A 27,950-nucleotide genomic window follows, 5' to 3' on the forward strand; every position below is an offset into this window, starting at 1 on the left:
CCTATTCGGAATACTAGAATAGATTGAAAGAAATGCAATATTTATTAATTAAGTAACATAATACTTTAAAAAATTATAATTTATTATTCTCAAATATTATATATTTAAATTTTATGTAGGATAAATCAGCGTCGAACATGATCTAAATAACAAATTCTATGTGAATTAATAATATTTTCTCCTCTTACCAGTAAAACCTGAAGGTGTATTGATATCTAAATAATAAAATATTTTTAGTATTATCAAGCGCATATGAATCCATTAAACTATTATTTACTTCTTATGGCTTCGCTCAAATCATTAGCTAAAAAAAAATACATTTTATAAATTTCATTTATGGATCATATTGTACACGGTGAGCGCATAGATAAGCAACCCAAAAAACTTGAGTGTATCCACGTCTTATCGGTCCCACAGAACATCAGGTATCTACGTAGATCTCTCATCATATTTAATTGGTATTGTCAATTCGTCGACAACTACGCCGAAACAATAGCGCCGCTGACAAACCTATTAAAAAGGGGAACGAAATGGTTGTGGACGGAAGGCCATCAAAGAGCTTTTGATCACGTAAAAAAGGCCCTATGTAAGTCCCCACGACTGTGTCCTCCCGATTACGCGAAAACTTTCTGCCTTCAAACCGATGCAAGTAAAATGGGAGTGGGCGCAATACTTATTCAGCACGGAGATGATTTCCGGATGAGAGAAGAATCATATCCTTTGCTAGTAAGAAACTATCGGAAACGCAGAAACTTTACGCCACCGTATAGCGAGAATGCTTAGCAATTATATTGGCGACTGATAAGTTTCGCCCGTACTTAGAGTATTCTCCTTTGGAATTATTTATGGATTAATCCGCGTTGACTTGGCTACACAGAGCAAAGGACAACAATTCTAAATTAACTAGGTGGGCGCTATATATAGGGAATTTGAATTTTACAACGACACATGTACCCGGGAAGCACAACGAAGGACCGGACATATTGTCGCGTTATCTGACCACAGGGCCCCCTGTTGACGAAGAGTTACTCGAAGACATACTATTGGGCGCACCGACGACGAGAACGTCGGACAACACGGGGATCACTCTTTCTAATGTTTTTGCCTTAACCGAAACAAACGTTGTGTCAGATTAATAGTCGTTTACGGGGGGAGGAGAAATATAAGAGTGGCAAATCGACGACCCGTTTCTTTCATCCATCATGAAACAATTATTCAAGGAGAACGCCAGAGAAAACGATAAGGAGTCCAGTAAGAACAACAACGAATATTTCATGTTAGACGGACTTATACGTATTTGTATGAGCGTAGACACACCGGCCGTAATACCTGTATAGGGAGTGATTTGGTGATACCACGACGATGTTCTGGCGTGTCATCCAAGATGGAAAGAAACCTACCGAGCGATCAAACAACGTTTCTATTGGAAGAGCCTAAAAAACATAGTACGCGAGTACGTAAGACCGTGTGATGTTTGCGCGTGTACAATGGCCCTAAATAGGCGTCCGAATGATCCTCTAACTTCGTGAAAACCAAGACAACCGTGGGAGGTCATTAGTATCGACTTAATGGGTGAATACTCTAAAACATCAAGGGAAAAAACGAACCTGTTAGTAGCAACTGACTGTTTCAGTCGCTGGACCTAAGCGTACCCGATAGGCGCAGCGACTACAAAGACGATTGTAGACACGCTTGAACGCACATTTTTTTCTCGTTTTAGGTACCCCCGCGTATTGTTTTGTGACAATGGACGGATTCTGGTTTCTAACGAAATAATTAACGCGATAAATAGATGGGGGGCGGAAGCCTGGGCCACATCTATTTATCATCCGTGCGCAAATCCGGTAGAACGAAAAAATCAGGAGCTAAAAAAGGTCTCCGGGCCCATCTGGTAGAGGGTGACCTAGCACCTGGGACATGAGTATACCATCGATACTATTTGTGTTACGTAATCGTCGTAATAAAATGATCAGTTGTCCGCTCTCCGTACTCGTTCTCGAACGAGAGGCGAAACGACCTGGTGATTGGGTGGTCGTACATGTAAACACGGCAACTGTCGATAAAGTAAACAATAGTTGGCCATCACCCAAACAACAGGCTGACAAAACTATAGATAACATTCCGACGAAAGACGTAGTAAAACCTTTTACGGTCGGAGACGTACCACTTATCTAACAAAAAAAGTGAAAAAAGGGGTGTTCCTAAGAGACCAGAATCCCCCACGCCAACTTCACGTCTCATGTTTAAAATTAAAATAGTTAACATGAATTACCAATTTCGCCCCGAGTACGGACTGTCGACGATGTGTAGTAAGGCTAATAGGCCGTTTTAATTTTCAGTATGTCAGATCAGAAGAGTAGCGAGCGTGACGAGTTGGTGCGCGATCTCCTCCGCCGGTTGGCTATCCGTGCTTCGGTAGAGACGACCCGGGACGCTCCGCTACACCGGATACTTGGGAATCCGATAGCGAGCCTCTTCTACAATCGTGAGATGAGGGACGGACAGGCAGCTACACTCCGCGAGACCCAGAGGGCCCTCGCCACCGTATCGGTGAACTCGCGGCCTGTGCCGTGAGGGGGTGCTACCTACCCCCCCTGTGACCAGCTACCACTACCGTGGTGGTGCAGCGATCAGCGGGCCGACGGTGTCAAACCACCGATTGCCCCGCTCCTGCACCCTACGCCTGGGACAGAACGTTCGACGTGGCGAGTACGTCCTCTAGGGCGGGCTCGACCACCCGGTCGCCACCGGTTTACCTGGGCTATAGAAAGCTCACTCCCTTCGACATACGTCGGAGGGAGAGCATCAACTAGGATTTCATGGCGCGGAAGGACTGCGTGAGGGAAGCGGCATCCACCATCCATGTCGGCGCCGCCTACACCAGCACCGAGGATCCGTCCGCCACCGCTGTTTGCAATTATTCAAACCGCCGGCGCCGCATGGCCGACCCCAGACATGTCAACCACCACAGGGGACCAACATCGAGGCCAAGCCCAATGGACGTAGACGAACTGGGTCGCGCCATGGAGGCATTATTGACGTCTTCTCCTGGTCCTCCTCCTCTTCCTCATTCTCCTCCTGAAAACCCCCAACCCGAGTAATTACGCGAGGCGTTTCCTTCCTTTACTTCCTCGGTCCTTACATCATCCATAGGTTACGGATAACTGGATCAAATAGTACACTCTCCTTTGCCAACGAGACTGACTGTTTCAGTATAATACAGTAAGTCTTAAACGCAATATCAATGACAATCCACACACAATAGGAACATGGCGGCAAGTCTACAATTGTTTATTACTTATAACTACTGTGTATGATGCGACAATTTGTTTACAAAACCGGCCGGGTCAAAAATAAACTGACGGCCTGGAGGCTGGGGGAGTTGACACACCACCGCCCTACGATCTAGGCTGGCACTCAACTGTATCTCTCTAGATATCAGCCATCCAACTATTAATATGACAATCGGTTATCATCGGTTGTCTCCCCACCCTTGACACCGAGATAAGGTCGCCGCCGAGTATGGATACGTATATTGCGTTCTGTTTCGTTTACGGCGTGCACCTTAAATGGCTGCTCCGTTCAGTTTTCTGTGGTAATTTTTTTTTTTTTTAATAGCCTTTATTAAAATAATAAGCTCAAAAATTATAAACAAAGAAAAAAAATGAGTGAATTAGAAGTATAACAGTAACAGTGCTATGTTATAATGGTATAACAGATATGACAATAATTGTTAGTATACTCAAAAATAAAGAAGAAATTAAATATTATTAAAATTATTGTTAATAGAGATTTAAAAGTACAACTAAAAGAATTACTAAATTAAAATTTTTATTTGAAATAATGGAGGATGAGAGAAAGTAAATAAATAAGTAAATAGAAGAATATAAAATAAAATAATGAGAGATTAAATGACAAAGCCGGAACTCCTCAAGAAAGATATGATTGTTGTGATACCATTTATAGCACAAATTTAATATTATTCGCAATGTTTATCATAAAACAAATTAATTATCTTAAATTGATATCATGGCATAATCACTGATGTAATTAATACAATGTATGTACTGGTTCAGTTTAAGATTAATATCTGTATCATAAATGTAAACACTATAAATTAATCTACAAAGACAATGTATTAAGTAACAGTATCTCTAAGAAAAATCAAATGTACCATAACCAATGTATTATATTATCCCTGCTTATAATTTTCGTTTCAATAAAAATGAGAGCTCTGGTGGTCAATTCTTACATTTTGATGACATATATAGATCATAGATTTCATATAAAAAGCTGTAAAAAGCTATAAAATGGAGACATTCCACTTCTCAAGCCAAGAGTCAAATGAAGCAATAGACCACCAATCTCTCAAATATTCAGAAAGAAAAACTTGTCAGTTTTATTCATTTCAATTCCGCAAAACAGTATAAAGTAGGTGATACATTTTAATATCAATAATTTGAAAATATATAATCCGAGAATAAAATGACAAAACAATAAACATTAACTTATCTTTACACATATTAAATGTATTAACTGGTTTGTCAAAAGAAATATTAAATGCGTTCGAAGTGCTTGTCCAAAGATCGTACCTACGCATTTTCTTATTACGTTTCATAGTTGTCGACCTAAGCTCGTGCCTTTGAAACGTGAGACTATTCAAATGATTCACCAAAGTTTATAAATTTGATACACACATTAAATCTCAATATTTATCATAACCCTTTTATTAAATTGTATTGTCATTCTCTAAAACCCTCGGACTCCACGACCCCAATAATTATTAAACAAACTGAATTATAGTAACCGAAAGTAAGATAATTAAATTTATTCAAGAACTCAAAAATTCAAATTAATCAATCAACACACCCAATTTTATTTATCTTATTAGATCATAACGAAAACCTTACTTTTGGCTTACTGTATGATTGAAATAATAATAAAGGAAGAACGGGAATTAAGAGTATTAGCTACGGAAGGGGGATTAATATTGTGGGAGGCTAAGAGGCTGAATAGTTTATTTCTGCTGTTAATTAGGGCAGGACAGTCAAAGAGAAGATGAGAAAAATGTTTTTTTTTGTTCCCATGTTCATTGTCAGGCGATCGTAAAAATCTTTACTTGTATATATATATATATATACCAACTATGTGTTGGTAAACCGCGTAATAAGGGTAACTTTGCCCAATGAGCTATACGCGTTGTCATTTTTAGTGGTGTTACCTTATTTACATATAAATTGTGTGGTCGCATTTTTTTTGAATACGTGATAGGGGTTCTTAGCAATATACATTTAGTTTCTAACCTAGAATAAAATATCTCAAAATTGTGCTACTATAAAAAAATTCAAACTTTTTTTTAATTTGAATTTTACTATAACTTTATTTTTAAATCTCTGGTCCAAATAAAATTTTAACTAATGATAATAAACATTCCTTTGTTATGCTTAGTATGAAAATCCAATGAAGATATATTTATCCACTATCAGAATTTAGCCGTGTAATTGGAAATTTTTTAAGCAAAAAAATTAATAAGAAAATTAGCGTCTAACTTAAAGCCTCATTAAGGTCTAAATAACAAATTCCATGAATAATAATATAATTTTTTCATCTTACCAGTAATAACTCTAGTAATATTGGAATCTATATAACAAATAATTCAAAATAATATACTTTTAGTAATATCTGTGGTGTACACTCTCTATAATATCGTCTTTATCAGTTGCTGACCGGCATTCGATGAGACCGGTTTGTGTTGTGTGTTTTTATATTAAAATGTTATTCATCTAATAACTTGTGTATTTAATTAATTAAATTATTTATTATAATTTAAGAGTAAAAAGATCTACAACATAGTGTCAGGTGTAAATTAAATCGTCTTAAAATGGTTAATTACGTGCTAAAATGTATGTAATTTAAATAATTGTGTTGTTTTTTTTTTTAAAAGAAAAAAAACTGATAGTGTTATCGTTTAAAAAACAATGGAGGTAAAATTCCAAAAAATTTAAGTTTAGACGGAAATTTGGCGGTGAATTGGAGAAGATTTTACCAACAATTTGAAATATTCCTCTTAGCATCAGGTAGTTATGAAAAACCAGATGAGGTAAAAATAGCTATTTTTTTAAATGTTGCTGGCGAGAAGTTAGTTGACATTTACAATACATTCACCTTTGACCGGCGAACAAAGAGAACGTATGATAACGTAATAACTTTGTTTAAAAATCATTTCGAACCAAAAAAAACCATTATATTCGAACGATTTAAATTTTATTCTTGTAACCAAGAACCGGACCAGTCCATTGGTGAATATGTCACAAAATTAAGAATATTGGCATCGAGCTGTGAACTCAGTGAAACTGAAAATATGATTAGAGACAAATTGATTATTGGTATAAATCAGTTGGAAATAAAAGAAAAGCTGTTACACGAATCTGATGTAACATTAGAAAAGGCGATTGATATTGCAAAAAAATGGGTAGCAACCAAAGAACAAATTAATGAAAAGTTTAGTGCTACTAGAGAGTTAAACACGGTGATTTCTCTAACAGAAAACAAACTACCGAGGGCCAAGATATTCAAAATAAACGGAACGTTCAAACCAATTGTGAATTAGCCTATGATTGCTTTAAATGTGGTCAAAATCATAGTAGGAAAAATTGTCCAGCTTTTAACAAAATATGCGTAATTTGTAAAAAAAAAAATAATTTCAAAATAGGCTGTAAGCAATATAAAATAAGTCAACGGGAAGAAAAAGAAGAAAAACCAGGTAATGTTGATATTCATGTTTGCAAGACGAATGATGGCGATGAAGAAAAATATTTTCTGGATTCGGTCTCGTGCATGTTAGAAAATGAAACGGAATGGACACAAAGGATAATCATAGAAGGCAAAGAAGTGACATGCAAATTGGATACGGGTTCACAAGCAAATGTAATGGGAGTCGACACATTACACAATGTTTTGCAAAAGGAGTTGAAACTGGAGAAAACTAATATAAAGTTAGTAGGTTATAATAATAACATATTAAGTCCTTGTGGCATAATAGTTTTGGATAGTATAGTAAATAATTTTAAGTGTAAGATAAAATTTGTGATAGTAGATATTAAATGTCGTCCCATACTAGGGTAAATACATGTAAAAAATTAAATTTAATTAAGAGAATATCTTGTAAAGAAGTTAATGCGGTAAACAAGGTTCATTTTTTTAGTAAACAATATTTAATTTCAAACTACTCTAAAGTCTTTAACGGGTTGGGAACTTATCCTGGTAAACCGTATTCAATAAAACTAAAAAAAGATGTTAAACCAATATCTTTCCCAGCTCGTCGAGTAGCAAAGAGTCTACTGCCAAAACTAAAAAATACAATAGATAATTTAGTTAAACAAAATGTTAAAGTAGATAGTCCAACATCGTGGATTCATAATATAGTGTTAGTTGAAAAACAAAACGGTGACTTAAAAATTTGTTTGGATCCGAAGTATCTAAATGAGAATATAGTAAAAGACTCTTATCCTATTCCTAATCATGAAGAAATTTTATCTGATTTAAAAAATAAAACTTTTTTCACCGTCTTAGATTTGAAAAGCTCTTTTCATCAAATAAAGCTCGATGAAAAGCCAGCAGATCTTTGTTGTTTCTCAACACCTTTCGGAAGGTATAAATTTATTAGAAGTCCGTTTGGGTTGTCAGTATTGTCTGAAGTGTGTAAAAGTAAAAATTCTGAAATTTTTGGTGGTATAGAAGGTGTAAAAGTATATATAGATGACATATATATAGCTGCCGAAAATAAATAAAACACGATGAAATACTTAAAGAGATTTTAGAAAAAGTTATAAAAGCAGGTATAACACTTAATGAAAAAAAAAATACAGTTCAAACTATCACAGGTAAAAATGTTAGGCTTTATTGTAAGTAAGGCTGGTATTAAAATAGATCCTGATCGTTTAAATGCAATCTCTAAACTAGAGATTCCTAAAAATAAAAAACAAGTTATGCGATTTCTAGGTATAGTAAAATATTTCACTAAATGTGTACCAAACATTAGCAATGTTAGCGCGCCATTAAGAGAGTTAACAAAAGATAAAATAGAGTGGGAATGGTCAGATAAACAACAAAACTCATTTAATGAAATAAAAAAATTATTAACGTGTTCACCAATTCTTGCACACTTTGATGATAACAAATTAATCGAAGCACAAACTGATGCATTAAAAGATGGCGTAGGAGCAGTTTTATTGCAAGAGGGTTCAGTTGTAGCTTATGCGTCTAAAAGTTGATCTGAAACACAAAAAAGATTGCTGGCAATAGTCTTTGCCTGTGAAAAATTCCATTATTTTATTTATGGTAGGCCCATCTTATTAAAGACGGATCATAAGCCTTTGGTGTCGATAATAAAAAAAGATTTAAACAAAGTTTCACCTAGACTACAAAGAATGCTTTTAAAAATTGTTATGTATAATATACAATTAGAATATTTGCCCGGTTCAAAAATGTTTATTGCGGATGCGCTCAGTAGAGATTATCTTCATAATGATATTGGTAATAAAAATGTTATCAAGGACGTGTATCATAATATACACGACATAAAAACTGTTTGTCCGATAAGTAATGAAACTTTAAATAGATTAACAGAAGCTATAAATGGTGATCATGAGTATAGAATGATTGTAGAATGTGTAAATAATTGGCCCAACATTAATAGCATACAGGGAGAGATGTGTAGTACCTACAAAATAAGACAAAATTTGACAGTTGTTAATCGTGTTTTATTCTTTAATAATAAAATAGTCATTCCACGGGCTATGAAGGCATATGTTTTAAATGTTTTATATGAAGGTCATTTTGATATAAATAAATGTAAATCTAGAGCAAGGAAGTTAATCTACTGGCCTAAAATCAATAATGATATTGAAAAAATTGTAAATAATTGTGAATTATGTGATACATTTAAAAGTAACAATAGTAAATTACCGATGTTAATTCATGATATTCCGTGTAGGCCATGGCAGAAAATAGGCACAGACATTTTAGAGTATAAATCAAAGTCATATCTAGTAGTAACTGATTATTTTTCAAAGTGGTTTGAGCTAGAAAAATTAAAGATAAGTCTGCTAAACAGGTAATAAAAACCTTTATAAACATTTTTTCTATTCATGGTTGCCCGGATGAGATTGTTTCGGTCAACATTCCATTTAACAGTCAAGAATTTAAACACTTTTGCACTGAATGGAACATTAAATCAATTTATAGTAGTCCGCATTATCCTAAAAGCAATGGACAGGCAGAAAAGACTGTCAGTACATGTAAAAAAATCTTAAAAAAATCAGAGGAGAAAAAGAGCAATTTAGATATATTTCTGTTGAACTATAGAAACACACCAATAAAGGGTTTGGGGCTATCACCGGCTCAATTTTTGATGTCTCGTAGATTAAGAGATAAGTTACCGGTAGTAAATAATTTATTAGAGCCGTTTAAGTTAAGTTTAAGTCAAATAAAAAATGATCTTTTGAGCAGAAATCAAAAACAAAAAATTTACCATGATAAAAATAGTAAAAATCTTAAAGAGTTACAAGTTGGGGATAATGTGTTATTTAAGACAGATTATAACATAAAAAAATGGGTGCGAGGAAAAGTTGTAGATTTAGCCAGATCTCCGAGGTCTTTTATTGTGGCGAGGGAAGATGGAGTGAGGTACCGTAGGACGAGAGAACACTTAATATTAAAACAAGAGGTAATATGGGGAAATGAAAACAATTTATCCTATAATAATAAGAATATTGAAATAAAAGATAGTGATGAACCTCGGAGACGCAAACTTCGTCCTCGTAAGAAGCTATGTCGACCTTAAACGGTATACATAATATTTTAAATTAATATATGTTTAATTTTATGTGTCATGAAATAGTACATGTTTACATGTTTAATTATTATGTATCATAACGATTAACATTTAATATTTTAGAATTCTATTTATAATATTATGTATTTTTTTTTATATAAAAAAAAAATATTTTTGTTTTTATTGTATATACATTGAGGGGAGGATGTGGTGTACACTCTCTATAATAATATCGTCGTTATCAGTTGCTGACCGGCATTCGACGAGACCGGTTTGTGTTGTGTGTTTTTATATTAAAATGTTATTCATCTAATAACTTGTGTATTTAATTAATTAAATTATTTATTATAATTTAAGAGTAAAAAGATCTACAACATAGTGTCAGGTGTAAATTAAATTCAATATCAAGTAGATATAAATTAAATTATAATTTACTTCTTATAGCTGTAGACAAAATATTTACTAAAAAAATTATAAAAAAATTAGCGGCTAACTTAAAGACACATCAAGATCTAAATAAGAAATTCCTGTATATTAATATTATATATCCATCTTACCAGTAAAAACTGAAGTCCTATTGTTATCTAAATAACAAATAAGTCAAAATAATATACTTTTATTAATATCAAGTGGATATAAATCAAATAATAATTTACTTCTTATAGCTTCCAATAACTTATTTACTAAAAAAAATACAATATATGTTTAATATTATTTGAACGATCTTATATGTTCAAACTTTTAAATGTATAAATATAGTTTTTTGAATATCTCACGAATAAATTTCATAAAGATAATTTATGCATAAAGAATTTTGTATATTGAAAAAGTTTTTTCAATCTTAGATTTTGAAAATTGTATGAAAATTTTGGCTACTTTAAATATAGTTAAACTTGTCCAAACAGGTAACATTATCGTAAGGAAACGTAAAATGAGAAGGTACTGGTTTAATAATTATGTGATTTTTAATTATTTATCCATATAAATTCTAAACTGATTTTGTAACTTTATGCTAAAGAACGGTAGCATAGTGGGCTCGCGGCACAGTGTGAGGGTGGCATAGTTGAGACTAGTATAGATGATATCTGACAGTGATTATTATCACTGAAACGTTTCGATGCAAATCTGTAGATAGTGTTTAATTTTAATAAATCGATTGATTATACCATAAGCAAAATTCTAACTCAAAAAGAATTAAGGAAAAATTATATAAATTTAGTTAAATACTTACTCAAAACTTGATAAATTCCATCTAAACAAGTATAAAAAGAACTCTGAATGTTTAAACGTATTTGGATTTCAAAAAAGATTGAAAGAAATGCGATATTTATTAATTAAGTAAAAAATACTTAAAAAAATTAATTTATTATTCTCAAACGTTATATATTTAAATTTTATGTAGGAAAATTTAGCGTCGAACATGATCCAAATAATAATTTCTATGTGAATAAATAACATTTGCCCTTCTTACCAATAAAACCTGAAGGTGTATTGATATCTAAATAATAAAATATTTTTAGTATTATCCAGTACATATAAATCCATTAAATTGTTATTTACTTCTCATAGCTTGGAACAAAATATGTACTAAAAAAATAGAATATATTTTTAATTTTATATGTATGATTTTATATGTTCAAAACAATAAATGTATAAATATATTTTTTTAAATATCTCATGAAAAATATACATTAAAATTAATTTATGTATAAAGATTTTTGTATATTAATAACATTTTCATTTTTACATTTTGAAAAATTTTGAATACATTCAATATAGCTATTAACAATTATATGATATTTTTAATATTTTTCCATAAGATTTATTTTCTAACGTTATATTTTTCATTTTTTGTAAGAAAAATTAGCCACTGACTTTTTAAGACCTAAATAAAAAATTTTTTATTTATTAATAACATTTTCCCTTCTTACTAATATTATTTCTTGTCGTATCGAGATCTAAATAATAAATAAATTAGAACAAAATAATAATTAGAATAAAATATTTTCAGTATTATATAGTGCATATAAATCCATTAAATTATTAATTACTTCTTATAGCTTCGTGTATGTCATTAACTAAAAAACAATTTATTTCATATATTTTTTTTTTCTTACAAACTTATACAGGATGATTCTTTATCATAATCAACTCAATTATTCACACAGTAATAATAATTTAAACATTTTGTTTTCTGGTTTTTTTTAGTTACACATTATTCTTGAATTATTAACTATATAATACTTTTTAAGTTCATTTCTTATGTCATGTAAGGGCGTAAACTTTGTTTTTTTAAATGGAAACAAATATTTTTAATTTAATAGTAAATGGCATTTGAATTTGTATGTAAGTATATTCGTTTATTAGATATAAACATTTAAAGTTTCAAATTTTTGAGTTAATATACATGTATAATACACAAAGAATTACAAATACAGGTAGTTAATTGGTTTTTTATGAGTTCAATATATGCAGGTACACAGCTTTGGTATTATCAATGATAGTAAGGCACATTGTTGTGAGTTCATAAATACACTAATTGACTATTTAAAAAGTATATCTAATGATAGTCATAATTGATAATAAACAATCCGTGACTGTGACAGCGATGTCATAAAAACCATTTAGCTACCTGTATTTGTAATCCTTTGTATATTATACATGTATATTAACTCAAAAAATTGAAACTTTAAAAGTTTATATCTAATAAACAAATAAAATGATATTAAAAATTAATGCGTAATCCAAATAGGGCGCACAATTTATTACACCTATATATATATATATTTATTTAAATCTATCTATGCGTCGTAGTCGTGTTCGTTGGAACTAGGTACGTCGAAGCAAAACGAAAAGAAAACAAAAGAACAACCGAAAAATACACCACCTCAGGTGAACGTCGAAACGAAACAGAACGCAATATCGGTAATCCATATTCGGCGGCGGCCTTATCTCAGTGTCAAGGGCGGGGTGACGACCGATGACAACCGATTGTCATATTAATAGCTGGACGGCTGATATCGAGAGAGACACGGGTGAGCGCCAGCCTAGAGCAAAAGGCGGTGCCGTGTCAACTCCCCCCCACCAAGCCGTCAGTCTATTTCTTGACCCGGCCGATATTTGTAAACAAATTGTCGTATCGTATACAGTAGATAAAAGTAATAAACAATTGTTTACTTACCGCCATGTTCCTTGTACGTGGTGATGGTCACTGATATTGCGTTTTTAAGACTTACCGTATTAGACTGAAACCTTCAGTCTCGCTGGCAAGAGGGAAAGGACTATTCGGTCCCGTCATCCGTAACCTGCGGATGACATAAGGACCGAGGAGGTAGAGGAAGGAAACTCCTCGACCGATTACTCGGCTCGAGGAGTTTCAGGAGGGGAGTCAGTAGGAGGAGGACAAGGATCCGACGCTAGAAAGGCTTCAACCGCGTGTCCCAGGTCGTCCTCGATCACCATGGGCGTCGGTCCGACTGCGGCGGTTGTTACGGCGGAGCTAGCAGTGCGTACGATCTCCGAGAGAGGGGGTAGGCGAGTCCGTGGCGCCGGCATCGGGGCCGCCGGTGCGGTTGTCAGACGAAGAGCCGCCTCCCTCTCCCGGTCCTTCCTTTCCTTGAAGGCCCGATTGATGCGCTCACTCCGACGTACGTCAGAGGGGGTGAGCTTCCTATACCCTGGGTGCGCCGGTGGCGGCCGGGTTGCCGAGCCCGTCCCGGAGGACGTGCTCGCCACGTCGGCCGCTCTGTCCCGGGTGTAGTGCGCCGGGGCTGGACGGTCGGCGGCCCGACGCCGTCGGCCCGTCGATCGCTGCACCGCCGCGCCGGTGGTAGCCGGGCGCTGTGTGGGAGGGGCACCCCCCCCCCCCGGCACAGGCCGCGGGACCACCGGCACGGTGGCGATAGCCCTTCGGGTTTCGCTGAGGGACGCCGCACGGCCGTCCCTCACTCCCCGGGTATAGAACGCGTTCGCGATCGGGTCCCTCAGGATCTGATGTAACGCAGCGCTCCGGGCCGCCTCGACCGTCGCACGGATCGCTGGGACGTTGGCCAGTGGTACGTCGAGCGCCTCCGCCAACCGGCGAAGGAGGTCGCGTACCAGGCCATCGCGTTCTCCACACTTCTGACAAGACATGCTGAAAATAAAACAGCCCGTTAGCACTACTATACCTCGACGACAGCCCGTATACGGGCCGTAATTTGTAGTACTTGACAACTATTTTAATTTTAAACATGCTACGTGAAGTTTGCGTGGGGGATTTTGGTCTGTCAGAAACACCCCTTTGCCTACTTTTTCCGCTAGTCTGACAGGGCCCCACCACTTCGGCGCGAAGCCGGCACAAAATTTTTTTTTGTTTATTAGATAAGTGGTGTGCTTTATAGTACACCACGTCTCCGACTGTAAAAGGTTTTACTACGTGTTTCGTCGGAACGTTATCTACAATTTTGCCGGCCTGCGGTTTGGGTGATAGGCGGCTATTGTTTACATTGTCGGCCGTCGCCGTGTTTACATGTACGACCGCCCAGTCACCAGGTCGTTTCGCCTCTCGGCCGAGAACGAGTACGGAAGGCGGATAACCGGTTTTTTCATTCCGACGATTACGCAACGCAAATAATATCGACGGTATTTTAATGTCCCAGGTGCTATGGTCGCCCTCTACTAGTAGGGCGCGGAGACCTTTTTTTAGCTCCTGATTTTTTCGTTCTACCGGATTTGCGCGCGGATGATAAATAGGTGTGGTCCAGGCTTCCGCCCCCCATCTATTTATCGCGTTAATCATTTCGTTAGAAACCAGATTCCGTCCGTTGTCGCAAAGCAATACGCGGGGGTACCCAAAACGTGAGAAAAATTCGCGTTCGAGCGTGTCTACAATCGTTTTTGTAGTCGCTGCGCCTATCGGGTACGCTTCGGTCCAGCGACTGAAACAGTCAGTTGCTACTAACAGGTTCGTTTTTCCCCTTGATGTTCTGGGGTACTCACCCATTAAGTCGATACTAATGACCTCCCACGGTTGTCTTGGTTTGCGCGAAGTTAGAGGATCATTTTTGCCCCTCTCATGTTCCTAACCATGTCATTTAGATTAGGCATGGGGTACGCGTCCGAAACGGTTACTTCGTTTAGTCGTCGGTAATCTATACATAAACGAAAAGTCCCGTCCTTCTTCTTGGCCAGCACTATCGGTGCTGACCACGGCGATACACTCGGTTCTATTAGCCCCTGCGCCTCCATGTCGTTTACCATATCGTCAATAACCTCCTGCTTGTGCAGAGGGTAGGGGTACGGTTTTAGTGCGATAGGAGTCGGGTCTTTCAATAGAATATCGTGCTCGATTAATTTTGTGCGACCCACCGTGTCGTTAAAGACCGCTGCGTAATTACATATCGTCTGTGTTAATAACGCGCGCGTTCGTGGGTCGCCGGTTATATCTAACTGCGTCAGATCTGGTTTGCGGATCGTGTGTCGTGCGCCTGATTTCCAACAAGCGGTTGTACGTTTCCTATTGCCTAAGTGTATTGTTCCTGCTGAGTAGTCCCAGGCGACTTTCTGATCAATCAGAAAACCATGACCAAGTAATACGTCGCAATATAGGTCGTCTAAAATAACCGCTGAAAAACGCACTTGTAGATCCGCGATTTTGGCGGTAAACGTGGCGGTACCGTTCGTCATGGCGGTGTGTCCGTCCGCTAGTCTAACCGCGTTAGTGTGTCCTTTATAAACAGTTCCGTATTTATAAGCTATTACCGGTTTTACATACGATTTATACGCCTGTGAGTCGAGTAGGTCTGTGACAAAGCCAGTTTCAAATTCTAACTCGACTGCTGGAGTAGTAATTCTACGCGGGCATTTTCGTTGGCCATTACTCAGGTGGTTTACGGTTCGAACGGGGGGCAGCTGGTTCTTAACCGCGACGTCGGTTTGCCCACCGACAGTGTTAACTGCCATTAGTGGACTAGCCGGATCGACTGACACCCCCTCCCCCACTGTGCCCGAAAAAATTTCGAACACCTGACTCGCGCATTGTTCGTTCGTGTCGGCAGCGAGTTCGAACTCCGATACCCTGATTACATCCGAATTTACCGCGGCGTCCCCTCCATTCCGATAAGAGGGGTGCGGTGCCGAAAAAGTGCCAAGATCGTTGGCGGTATGTAACTCGTAAGGGCCGTTAGATTCGGTGTTCTGCGCGACGGTCGTGATGTGTGGTATGTTACCGAATAAAAATTGCGAAGCGGCAGGGCGCGTTTTAAACGAAACGTCGTCTAAAACGCTGCGCCCTGTTTGAAACTGTTGTAGGCTGGAGGGGCGGACTAATTCCCTCCTAGCCGATTGCCGTTTCCCGATACCGACGGTCTGTTTGGGCACTGGCGGTGCCAGTGTCGCTCGCCGCAATATCGGCACGGGGTAGGCGGTGCGTCCGCGTGTGCATAACCCGCTCGCTGTCGGGCCGCTGGTTGCGCGGTATGCCGCGGATGCAGATCGGCTGGCTGTCGGGACGCTGGCGGAGCGTACCGAGGAGCCGCGGTTTTGTCTACGTCGTGCGCTATTTCACGTAGATCGGCGAAAGACGCTGGGTGCATTAACCGTATCATAGCGCGGTAATCGTCCCGTAAAAGCCCCGTTAACTGTCGCACAAGTTGTTGTTCTGGTAAACCACAACGTACTCGCGCGGCCAATCGTTGTTTATGAATGATAAATTCAGTTAACGTTTGTCGGGGGCCCTGTCGCGTCGTTTTTAAGTCCGTCTCGAGCGCCGTCCGGATGTCGATATTGTCGAACTCCTCGAGTAATTCGGACCTAAATTCCGCCCATGGCATATTGTTTAATTTTATAGCTCGCCACCAATCACCTGCCCTGTCGTTCAAAAACGGGACGACGATGTTCACCCACGCAGTTGGGTGTATACCGCCCTGACAGAGTAGATCCTCCGCTCTGTCTAGAAACTCCCGTGGGTCCTCTTCGTTTCTCCCGTAATATTCAGGTAAACAGGCGCGTACGGTGCGTAGGTCGTGGTAAGGTACCAGCACAGACCGCGAGCTGCGGGTAGGCGACAAATCATTGAAGGACCGACGACCGTCGGTTGTGTTGGATTGCCCCTCCCGTGGCTGGCGCGTAAACGAAAAATCTGTCGGCTCGTTCTCATATGTATGAGAGCGCGGAATATGTTCGTCTTGCCAACCCGTGCTACACATTCGTGGTAGCGACGCGCGCGACGCTTGTCCGTACGATCGTCTCATGTTGCGGGCTTCCTGCGCTTCGATGTCCGCGAGGCGCTCGTGTAAAGTTGCGTCGTGTCGTGTCGGGTCCGTCGCTCCCGATGGACCGAATGTAACGCGATGCGCGTCCGATCGTCGACTATCGTTTCGTTCGACGTTAACTTGACGAATAGTCGGTTGTGCATCAACGTGTGGGGACGGCAGCATATTTTGACTGAGTCGCTCCAGCATATTTGAAATCTGTCGCTGTTCCAATGACATACGCGATAGCGAGCGTTCTAGTTCAGTCATCCGTGCCTCGATCCGCGCGTTATTCGAAATATCGCGAATATTCTGTCGGATCGCCCCGACTTGTTCTGCCGCGTGCGCTATCGAGCGGGCAACGTATACGTCTTCAACGTATGGCACGCCTAGTTGACCGCTTGCGCGCGTAATATCCCCCGGTTGGTCGACATCAGACTCGTCGTCTGATGTGTGTAGCGCGAGGTTCACCGGATGTTCCTCCGGTAACGGTGCTACGCCGGGCCGCTGATAGTTCGCGTCGAGTTCGCGGGCGCGGTCCGTGGAGTTGTCTACAACCACCACTTCGGGTTCGCGGACCGGATTTTCGCTATCGAGCGGCGTACGGGGCGGTAAAATTTCAGTAGCTGGGTCCCTCCCTTCGCTACGTATGTTTTCCTCCAGCATAACTAGCATATTGGGTTTCGTCGCGTAGCATGGTAGCTGTCTAAAAGCGCATTCGCGACGTAATTCAGCGCAATTCATTTGTGCTAATAATTTCCCCGACATATTGACCGTGAATATTTTGTTTATTTACAATACTAATAATCAAATGTATGTTACTATAATAGCGGAGATAAACAATATCTCCGTGTACGGTCAAAATTTACTATTGCTGTAGAAAAACAAGTGTTATTATTATTGCTATTGTTGTGATAATGACCGCGATAAAATGGTCCGGGGCCGCCGTATATGATATGGCAGCGAGTGAACAATAATAATAACGTTTACCTGGAATCGGCCGCTTTGACAAGGTCAGACGAAAATATACGATTTTTATCTACCAAAAGACTGTAACTATCGGCCGGAAATTCACTTTTTGTCGCTATCAATAAGGTCTTTATAATAAACTGTAACCAACACTTTAAAACGACAATACCTACGGCGGATTATATTAGATAAACTGCTCTGACTTTATTTTTATAAAAGAAAATTTTCCCAGAGCCCGGCTAAATCTAATCCCGCTAACACGTAACTGTGAATAACCCAGGTAAAAATTCACTGCTGTCACCAGTGAAATCCGTTCAAATAACTATATGAACTAATAAATCTAAAAGGGAGACTTCACCGTTTCACGTTAAAACTAAAATCTAATATAATTAGAAATACAACTGAATCGGCTCAAAGCCTCTTACCTTAACTTCTCGGCCGGTTTTGATTCCTTTTGACGGGGAGCCAGTTAATGCGTAATCCAAATAGGGCGCACAATTTATTACACATATATATATATATATATTTAAATCTATCTATGCGTCGTAGTCGTGTTCGTTGGAACTAGGTACGTCGAAGCAAAACGAAAAGAAAACAAAAGAACAACCGAAAAATACACCACCTCAGGTGAACGTCGAAACGAAACAGAACGCAATATCGGTAATCCATATTCGGCGGCGGCCTTATCTCAGTGTCAAGGGCGGGGTGGCGACCGATGACAACCGATTGTCATATTAATAGCTGGATGGCTGATATCGAGAGAGACACGGGTGAGCGCCAGCCTAGAGCAAAAGGCGGTGCCGTGTCAAAATTCAAATGCCATTTACTATAAGATTAAAAACTCAAACATTTTATTAAATTAAAAATATGTGTTTCCCTTTAAAAAAATAAAGTTGACCCCCTTACAAGGCATAAGGGATGAACTTAAAAAGTATGACATAGTTAATAATTCAAGAATAATGTGTAACTAAAGATAACCAGAAAAAAAATGTTAAAATTATATGTATTCTGCAAGTAATTGAATGGGTTATGATAAAAAAATCATTCTGTATATACAAAATTTTAATTGTGTAAACGTAATTCTTTTGAATATCTCATGGTAGTCAATCGAAGAATGATTTTTTAAAATATTTTTCAAGGCAAATTTTAATTGTTTATGCTTCCAAAATACACTTCTATTCATGTTTGGTACACATTGAGATGGGAGTGCGTTACTGGGATTACACCCCACTGTCATTATAGTGGTCTCCATTCATCCACAATGAGGAACATAATGTTATTGAAAGTACTTGTCATACGATCATAGATTCAATAGGTAACGATTATATCGCGAGACGAGCCAACTACGGGTTGGTCACCATGTGGGAGGAGAATGCGTCAGGAACGTACCACGTGTTTATGGCAATTAATACTGTCGGCGAACACACCGTTTCAACATTCCAGTCCGAACCGCTAACCTCTTGAGTATTGCCGCACAAATACGTCTGCGTAAAATTATTAATTCTGCTGTGGAGCTGGAATTTTACAACGACTTTGTGACGGCCTTAATTTCTCACAAGCGCAGTTATATACCACTCGAGTAATAGCCCACAAATTTGGAATTGTGTACAACGGACAAACACATGCGGTTAGACTAGCAGACGGCCAAACTTTGCCCACCGCCGGTACCGCTAATTTTATCGTAAACATCGCAGATATGACAATTAATTCTACGGCTGTTATTAAGGAGAATCTATACTGTGATGTACTCCTAGGACATGACTATCTAACAAAACAGGAAGTCGCCTAGGACTACGCTGCATGTACAATTCACCTAAGCGGGACGCGACGTACTACAGCTTATTGGAAGGCGAGTCCCTGGCACATTCTACCTGGCGTAGATCTCTCAACACTAGATATAGCAGGCGTTTCCCAGGACATAGTTCAATGGGTGGCATACGAGAGGAGCACTCGTATGTTGGATTAGTGGCTCCACCCCAACGTTCGAGGGTTACGCCTCAAGCTCGATGTTGGACGTCACGCTGGTGTTCCCGTCGCTGCACCCGCACGTGACCATTTGGTCGGTACTTCCGCACAGGGAAAACCTCAGCAACCACCGGTTCATCGTTTAAGAGTGCGGCCACGGAAGACATCCCCCACGAGACTTGCCCCGCACGTTGTAGGACGATGGGCGAGTAAGCTGGTGTGTCGACCTGCGTACGGATGTCGACGCATTCGAGATGAGCTTACTGCATGCATCACCCAAGAGTTGCCCGACGCGGTAGGGCGCGTGTGAGGTCGGAACACCGCTCCCGGCCAAGACACGATTTCAAACCGGGTATGAGGGTTGGTAAACGTCCTCGCCCCGGATTGGATACGCGTCGTTTTAAAACGATGACTCCTGGAGGGTGAAGTGGAAGAAGGCCAGGTTATTGCATCTGAAAAAGAGTGACAAGCCCGAGGGTCTCCCCTCGTCGTAACCACCATATTACATTTTGAATGACCTGAAGAATAACCACGAGCGGCTACTGGTCACCCGAATCGAGGCACAACTAGCCGACGTCAGCAGACTGGCTAAGGCCCAATTTGGTTTTAGGAGGGGGAAGTCCACGGATGACGCGCCTTCCCTCTTCAGGAACTTGGCCCTCAGGGCCAAAATTCAGCAGGGTTTCGGGGTAGCGGTGAGCCTGGACATCCGATACGCGTTCAACTCCGTACGTTGGTCACACATCCTCGGGGCGCGGGATGCGTTTCGGGTGCCTCCTTACCTCGGACAGATAATCCGGTAGTACTTCAGCGATAAAGATATCTCCTACGAGAGCACCGCGAGCCCGAGAATAAGACCCGTTACAGGTGGCGTCCCGCAAGGGTCAGTTCTCGGGCCTCTGCTGTGGAACATCGCGTACGACGCGGTGTTCCACGTTCCGCTCCCAACGCACGTTGTGACTAATGGTGGCGAAAGGCGCCTCGTCCGAGGAGGCTGGATCTCGTGCGAATTGCGCGCTCAGCGCAGTCACTGCCTGGATCCAGCAGGAGGGAAGTAGACTGAGCCTCGCCTTGGACAAGACCGAAGCGGTCTTATTCACGGGCTGGTACAAATTCACACCTCGACGGCTCACCGTCCTGGGGTGGAGATCCCGCTTAAGGACACTATGACTTATCTGGGCCTAGTATTAAACAAACATCTAAAGTTCCAAAGTCTAAAATCCAGTGTTCTCTACATTATTGTGATGTAAGACGTGTCAATATAAAACTATTTAATGTTTATAACCATGCTACTGTAAAAAAACACTTATTTAATTTTTTTTTTTATTTTAAAATATTATATCCCCATCTTACCAGTAAAAACTGAAGTCCTATTGTTATCTAATAACAAATAAGTCAAAATAATATACTTTTATAAATATCAAGTGGATACAAATCAAATTATTATTTACTTCTTATAGCATCGAACAACATAATTACTAAAAAAAATACAATGTATTATGTATATATATATATATATATATATATATATTTAATATTATATGCTCAACATTTTATCTCATAAAAAAACCTGCATAAAAAGTAATTTATGTATAAAGAATTTTGTACAATGAAAACGTTTTTTCATTCTTAGATTTTGAAGTTTTTGAAAATACTGGCTACATTAAATATAGCTACACCTGTCCAAACGGGTAAGATAATCTTAAGCGAAACGAAAATGAGAAGTTACTGGTCTAACAATTATGTGATTTTTTTAATATTTGTCCATGAAAATTCTAGACTAAATTGATAATTTCTACATCAAAAAACACGATTAATCTATCAGCACAAGATAATTGAAATTCTTTATTCAATTTCAAACATTTTATAAAGTATGTCATAACTTTGCTACTGTAGAAAAAGCATTATCAAATTTTATTTTTAAATCACTGGTCATAATAATATTTTAATCGAGTAAACTAAAGACAATAAACTTTCTTTTGGTAGCTTACTATAAAAATTCTATGAAGTTTTATTGTTTCACTATAAGAAATTGGGCGTCAAATTTTACATTTTAGTAATTACAAATTACATCTTTGCATCGAATTTTTTTTTATGACAGTGATTTTTATTTCAGTTGAATATCTTTTATACTTGTCAGACTATGATGCGACCCTTCTGTGATTGGTTTTCCTTTTTGACTTTAGTTTCAGTATAGTTTTTTGAAATAAAATAATTGTAAAATTATGCATACCCTTTTCAATCCTATAATTTTATTCTCGATTTCACTAGACTAAAATATTTTTTATGTTCTACTTTTATTGTGATATAGATAATATGTGTTTAATATTTGGTAGACTTGTTCAAATCCAAGAATCGGAAACTATCTGACGTCTGCCAAATATTATCCCTATCTCCTTAAATAAGTTTTAATTGCCTGGAATTCATGTATCTTAGTTACTAATGAGAGATTAAATAATAATTTTAAACTATTGTTTTATATCAACGACAAAGTAAAGTTTTATTAATTCATGAATATAATGTTTAAAACGTCTTCAGATATTTTTTCAATCAGTTATTTTAGTTTCAATCCAAAAATTACTAAAGTCCAGTAAGAATTCCTTATTATTTTTATTTTTTAAAAATACCCTGTAACTAAAGAGATTTTAATATATAAAAGTATTGTAGTTTATTAATGTCTCACTGAACAATTTTGATAATCTATATGTCAAAAGAAAGCAAATGTGATTCAGTTAAAAATATCATCTGCAAAGTCGACCAAAAATCGTTCATAGTTTTACGTTTTTATTATAATACTGTTGAAGCAAATATAATCATTATTTTGCATATACTGGGACATTTCAATATTAATCTACCGATAAATCATAACTGTTATTTAGGTTATATAGCCAACTATAAACCGCCATCATTATTACAGGCATTATATCATTAAAGAGCTATCTATATTATTATGTTTATATCTATATTATATATCTATATTATAAGGTTGATTGGATAGTGTGGGGAGCTGCACCATTGCATCTTTTACTTGGGTTCTCATTAGATCTTCATAAATAGTAAACCTAAAGTATGCTAATTTTCTCAGGTATATTCAAAATTCATTATAATTTGTGATTTGATACTGGAAATAAAAAAAAGGAATGAATTTTTCCAAAAAATTTGTTATTATTGGCTTTTAAATCAATTATCTAAAAAAATATAATTCGCAACAAAACTATTCTTTTTTTAATCATAAATATATTCAAAAAACTAATTAAAAAAAATTAAGGAATTATAAAGAAAGTATAATACTCTTTAAAGTTCTTTAGTTAAATACTTACTGAGAACTCGATAAATTCCATCTAATTAAGTATGAAAAAACCACTGAATTAGCTATGTTCAAACCTATTCTTAATACTAAAATAGATTGAAAAAAATGCGATGGATAATAAAAACGTAAAACAATTCTTTTAAAAAATAAATTTGTTATTCTCAAACGACAAATTTATAAATTTATGCAAGAATAATCAACCTTGAACATAATATCATATTAAGATATAAATAAGAAATTCTATGTTTATTAATAACATTTTCCTATCTTACCAATATTATCCGAAGTCAAATTGATATCTAAATAATAAAATATTCATATTATCCAGTGAATATAAACTATTATTTTAATCATTTACTTCTTATAGCCTCCATCAAGTCATTAGCTAAAACAATTACATTTTATATATTTTTTTTCTTTTACAAATTTATGCATATAAAATTTTAAACGAATAAACTTAATTTTTTTTAATGTCTAATCGCAGAGAATCGGAAACTGATAAGGTTTAATCACAATCATGTGTTTTTTTTTTAATATTTATCCATGCAAATTTTGATACTTTGTTCAAAAAAAAATACTCATTTTTTGTACCAATTCAAATCGGATTACATTAGTTTTTTCATAATAAATTTAGGAATGTTTAATTTTATGGGCAAGTCAGCGGGTCAGTTCTGTGGGAACATTAAGTGGTATTTGAGTTAGCAGGTCAGGACAATTAATAATATTTTTAATGGTTTTTAAAATAAATTTAATATCATTATTGAATAATATAAAAATAGATAAACATTGAATTAGCGATGTTCTAATCTAGGTATGTGAACTATATTCTGTTATACAATTGACAAATATATTTAAGTCAAAAATTTTTAAATAGTCAGAGAATGAAATCAAAAGTATCCGTAAAAATTGTTATAACCTTAGTAATATCATCATCATAAATGAATAAATTTTAAATGTTATGTAATAATGTGTGTTTTTTATATTCAATTACACATTTTCCCCATAAAAATTGAAAAAAAGTATTATATAGTAGTAGGGTAATTTGGAGAGAGCTGGATCCCCCCCGCCTCACCCACTCACCTTCCTTGCGGTGGAGGAAGTGTACGGGGGGGGATTAAATCTAACGTAAACTAACCTAATGTAATGGTGGGGGAGAACGATGAAACCCAACGTAAACTAACATAATGCAATGGGAGGACGAAACCTTATGTAAACTAACCTAATGCGGGGGGAGGGAGAGGATGAAACCCAACGTTTTCTAAGAATTTTATCATCGACTACCAGACGCTTAGGTAAGCATATATCTGACATCATAGGTATCATAATATTATATCGCTAATAAGCGTCTGTAATTTTATGGGACGCTGTATTATTAAATGTACAAATCATTTCTAAGAATTTTACCATCAACTACCAGACGCTTAGGTAAGCATATTTTTTTAATATTGAAGATGTCGTCATAAGTAATAATAATTATCGTATGAATTTTATGAGAACAAAGGTATCGTTTGTCGTTATGGCATTATAATTTCTAAGAATTTTATCATCGACTACCAGACGCTTAGGTAAGCATATTTCCGACATCAAAGGTATCATAATATTATATCGCTCATAAGCGTCTGTAATTTGATATGAGAACAATTGTGGCGCTGTCTGTGTATTATTAAATGTATAGCTATAATTTCTAAGAATTTTATCATCGACTACCAGAAGCTTAGGTAAGCGTATTTCAAACATCAAAGGTANTCTGGGGAGATATGTAGTTGGCCATGGGGATATTGAGGGCGTTATCTCGTTGAGTTTAGTATGCATTGTTTGCCACATGTGTTGCCATTGATTTGTTAGAGTGTTGTTTATTATTTTTTTACTGTCACTCAGGGTATGGATATTAATTTGCTGTGCATCGAACGAGGTAATGGCTTGTTTAGCGTATGTGTCTGCTAGTTCGTTTCCATGAATTCCGACGTGGCTTGGGATCCAGATCATAGTTATGGACTGCGAGTTAATTTCTAGTGACGATACTTGATTTTGGATCTTTCTGATAATGTCGTTAGGTTGATGATAGTTTTGAATGTTGGTTAGTGTGCTTAGGGAGTCACTGAGTATGATGGATTTAGTTATTTTCTTTTGCTTGATGATATCGAGAGAGTGAGAGATTGCGATAGCTTCAGCGGTAAAAGTTGAGCATGAGTCGGGGATTTTAATCATTATTTTATTTTCGTTGTATATCACCGAAGCTCCTACTCCTTCTTCCGTTTTGGACCCGTCAGTGAAGAACATTGTGTGCTCTTTGTAGTCTTCAAGTAATGATTGTAGTTCACTTTTGTATATTTTGGGTATAGTTTTGCTTTTGGGTAAAACTGACAGTGAGAGGTTTACATTTATATTTAAAATCCATGGTGGGATTGTGAGATTTTCGTGCTTAACGACCCCGGGTAAGCCGATTGATATATTTTGGAGTTCATTTTTATTGTTTCGGTGTATCTTGAGGTTATTTTGTATTCGCCTTATATAGAAGAGTAATGAATTTTTTTTTCTTATTAAATGTATTGGAGGGGTATTGGTGATGTTGTATAGACTGTAGATGGGGCTGGATCTGAATGCTCCAGAGACTAGTCTTAATCCGGAATTGTGTATTGTTTCAATGGTTTTGAGCTGAGATGGTTTGGCATTTATGAAGAGAAAGGAACCATATTCGAGCTTAGATAGTAAGAGGGATTTATATATTTGTTTGAGAGATATTGAATTAGCTCCCCATGAGGTATGTGCAAGTGCTTTGAGGGTGTTAATTCTTGTAGAGGACGCTTTACGTAATTCTTTTAGGTGTGTGTTCCAGGTATTTTTACAGTCGAATTTGACGCCTAAAATCTTTATGGTCTTACAGGTTGCGATTTGTAGATTGTTGATCATTAGTTGTAGTTTCTGATATTTTTTGAAGCGGGTAAAGGTGATACTCTGAGATTTTGTAGCAGAGAAGCGGAAACCAGAAGAAGCCGACCATTTTTCTAGTGAATATAGTGCGTCTTGTATTATTGGTTGTACACTGTTTGTATTTCTCCCTCGGCACCATATGGTTAGATCATCAGCAAAGAGAGTGTAGTTTACAGGAAATTTGATGGATTCGCATACGTCGTTGATGGCTAAGAGGAAGAGGGTGACAGAAATGGTGGAGCCTTGGGGGACGCCATTTTCTTGGTTAAAGGTTGATGAGAGGTGACCGGCGGTTTTGACTTGGAAAGTTCTGGCTGACAAGAAGTGGATAATGAAATTAAGCATGTTCCCATGACAGAGTATTTTGTGTAATTTTTCTATTATTCGTGGGCGCCATGTGGTGTCATATGCTTTTGCTATGTCAAGAGCTACTAGACCTAGTACTTGTTTGGCTTCGAGTGTTTTTGAGATGTCCTCGTGTATGTCGTGTAAACTATTATATGTGCTTCTATGTTTGCGAAAACCATTTTGATGAGGAGAAAAGTGATTTGTTTTTTCGAGAAACCATCTAAGTCGTATATCTATAATCTTTTCTAAAATTTTACACATTGTGTTTAATAACGATATAGGTCTGTAACCTTCAGTCGAGAATTTGTCCTTTCCAGGTTTTAAGATAGGTATGACAATAGCGTGTTTCCATTCTTTGGGGATTTGACCGTTTTCCCATATTTTGTTGTATAGGTTAAGTAAGAATTGTGTTGCTGAAGTTGGTAGATTGTGTATAAAGCTGTATGGAATTTCGTCGGGTCCGGGAGAGAGGCTTGAACATTTAGATAGTGCCAAGTTGAATTCAGTTTCGCTAATTGGTGTGTTGAGGTATTGTTGGTCTTGATGTGTTGGGTCGATGTTTGATTGGAGATGTTGTTGTCTATTTGAGATGTTTTTATTTATGAATGAGTCGTCAAAATTATTGTCCGAACTGTTTAGGTAGAAGTGGTTTCCTATTAGGTTGGCTACTTCGATAGGGTTTGTGTGTAGGTTGTTGTCTTTTACGATATGGAGTTGTTTTTCTCTGATGTATCCTCGTAGAGATCTTACTTTGCTCCAAACCGTGCTGGGGTCACTTTTGGGTCCTATGGTTGAAGTAAATTCTTTCCAGGACTTTTTTTTGCTGTTTTTTACTAAGAATTTGGTTTTTGCTCGGAGTTGTTTGAGTTTTATGTGGTCTTCAATCTTGCCGGATTTTTGGAATATTTTTAGCGCGTCGTTTTTGTTTTTGATTGATAATTTGATTTCAGAATTCCACCAGGGGACTTTGTTATTGATGGGTGAAAAGTTGGTTTTTCCTATTGAAACGTTGGCCGCGTTTATAATGGAGCGTGTTATGTGTTTCACATCGGATACGATTGGACCGGTTATGGGAGGAGGATTGGTGGTTATATATAAATCTGTCAATTGTGTGAAAAGTTCCCAGTTGGCATTTTTTAATTTCCATCTATGATGTGATGTTTTGGGTAGCATTTTGCTTGATAGTAATTCTATTTTAATAGGTATGTGATCGCTGTCGTATATTTCGGGTAGAGTTGACCATATGGTTCGTTGGGCTAATGACGCGCTGCATAATGAAAGGTCTATCGTTGAAAAGGTTCCGTTGGCTGGGTTTAGTCGTGTGGGTTCGCCATTGTTTAATAGGATGATGTTGTCGATT

General features: G+C 37.4%; 1 protein-coding gene across 13 annotated transcripts in view; it reads right to left on the reverse strand.

Moving 5' to 3' along the window:
- The window catches only part of LOC126907241 (uncharacterized), a 235,096-nt gene that overhangs the window by 181,410 nt on the left and 25,736 nt on the right, over positions 1-27,950 (reverse strand). For 6 of the 13 annotated variants that reach the window (XR_007704443.1, XM_050688423.1, XM_050688413.1 and 3 more), the window contains 16 exons: positions 23,670-23,696; positions 23,584-23,610; positions 23,322-23,342; positions 21,453-21,479; positions 21,355-21,381; positions 11,887-11,913; positions 11,767-11,793; positions 11,396-11,422; positions 11,307-11,333; positions 11,067-11,087; positions 10,492-10,518; positions 10,393-10,419; positions 10,271-10,297; positions 5,614-5,640; positions 278-304; positions 189-215 (listed from right to left, as the gene is read on the reverse strand). Coding sequence is in view for 12 of the 13 variants with exons in the window: in XM_050688423.1 (XP_050544380.1) it covers positions 189-215; positions 278-304; positions 5,614-5,640; positions 10,271-10,297; positions 10,393-10,419; positions 10,492-10,518; positions 11,067-11,087; positions 11,307-11,333; positions 11,396-11,422; positions 11,767-11,793; positions 11,887-11,913; positions 21,355-21,381; positions 21,453-21,479; positions 23,322-23,342; positions 23,584-23,610; positions 23,670-23,696 (420 nt within the window). In the remaining variant the exon portion in view is untranslated. The remainder of the gene's footprint in view (positions 1-188; positions 216-277; positions 305-5,613; positions 5,641-10,270; positions 10,298-10,392; positions 10,420-10,491; positions 10,519-11,066; positions 11,088-11,306; positions 11,334-11,395; positions 11,423-11,766; positions 11,794-11,886; positions 11,914-21,354; positions 21,382-21,452; positions 21,480-23,321; positions 23,343-23,583; positions 23,611-23,669; positions 23,697-27,950) is intronic. The other 7 variants (XM_050688387.1, XM_050688377.1, XM_050688396.1 and 4 more) reach the window with 6 other exon arrangements.

The sequence above is a fragment of the Daktulosphaira vitifoliae genome, unplaced genomic scaffold, assembly GCF_025091365.1.
Source record: "Daktulosphaira vitifoliae isolate Bord-2020 unplaced genomic scaffold, ASM2509136v1 Scaffold_1, whole genome shotgun sequence".
NCBI classification, from domain to species: domain Eukaryota; kingdom Metazoa; phylum Arthropoda; class Insecta; order Hemiptera; family Phylloxeridae; genus Daktulosphaira; species Daktulosphaira vitifoliae.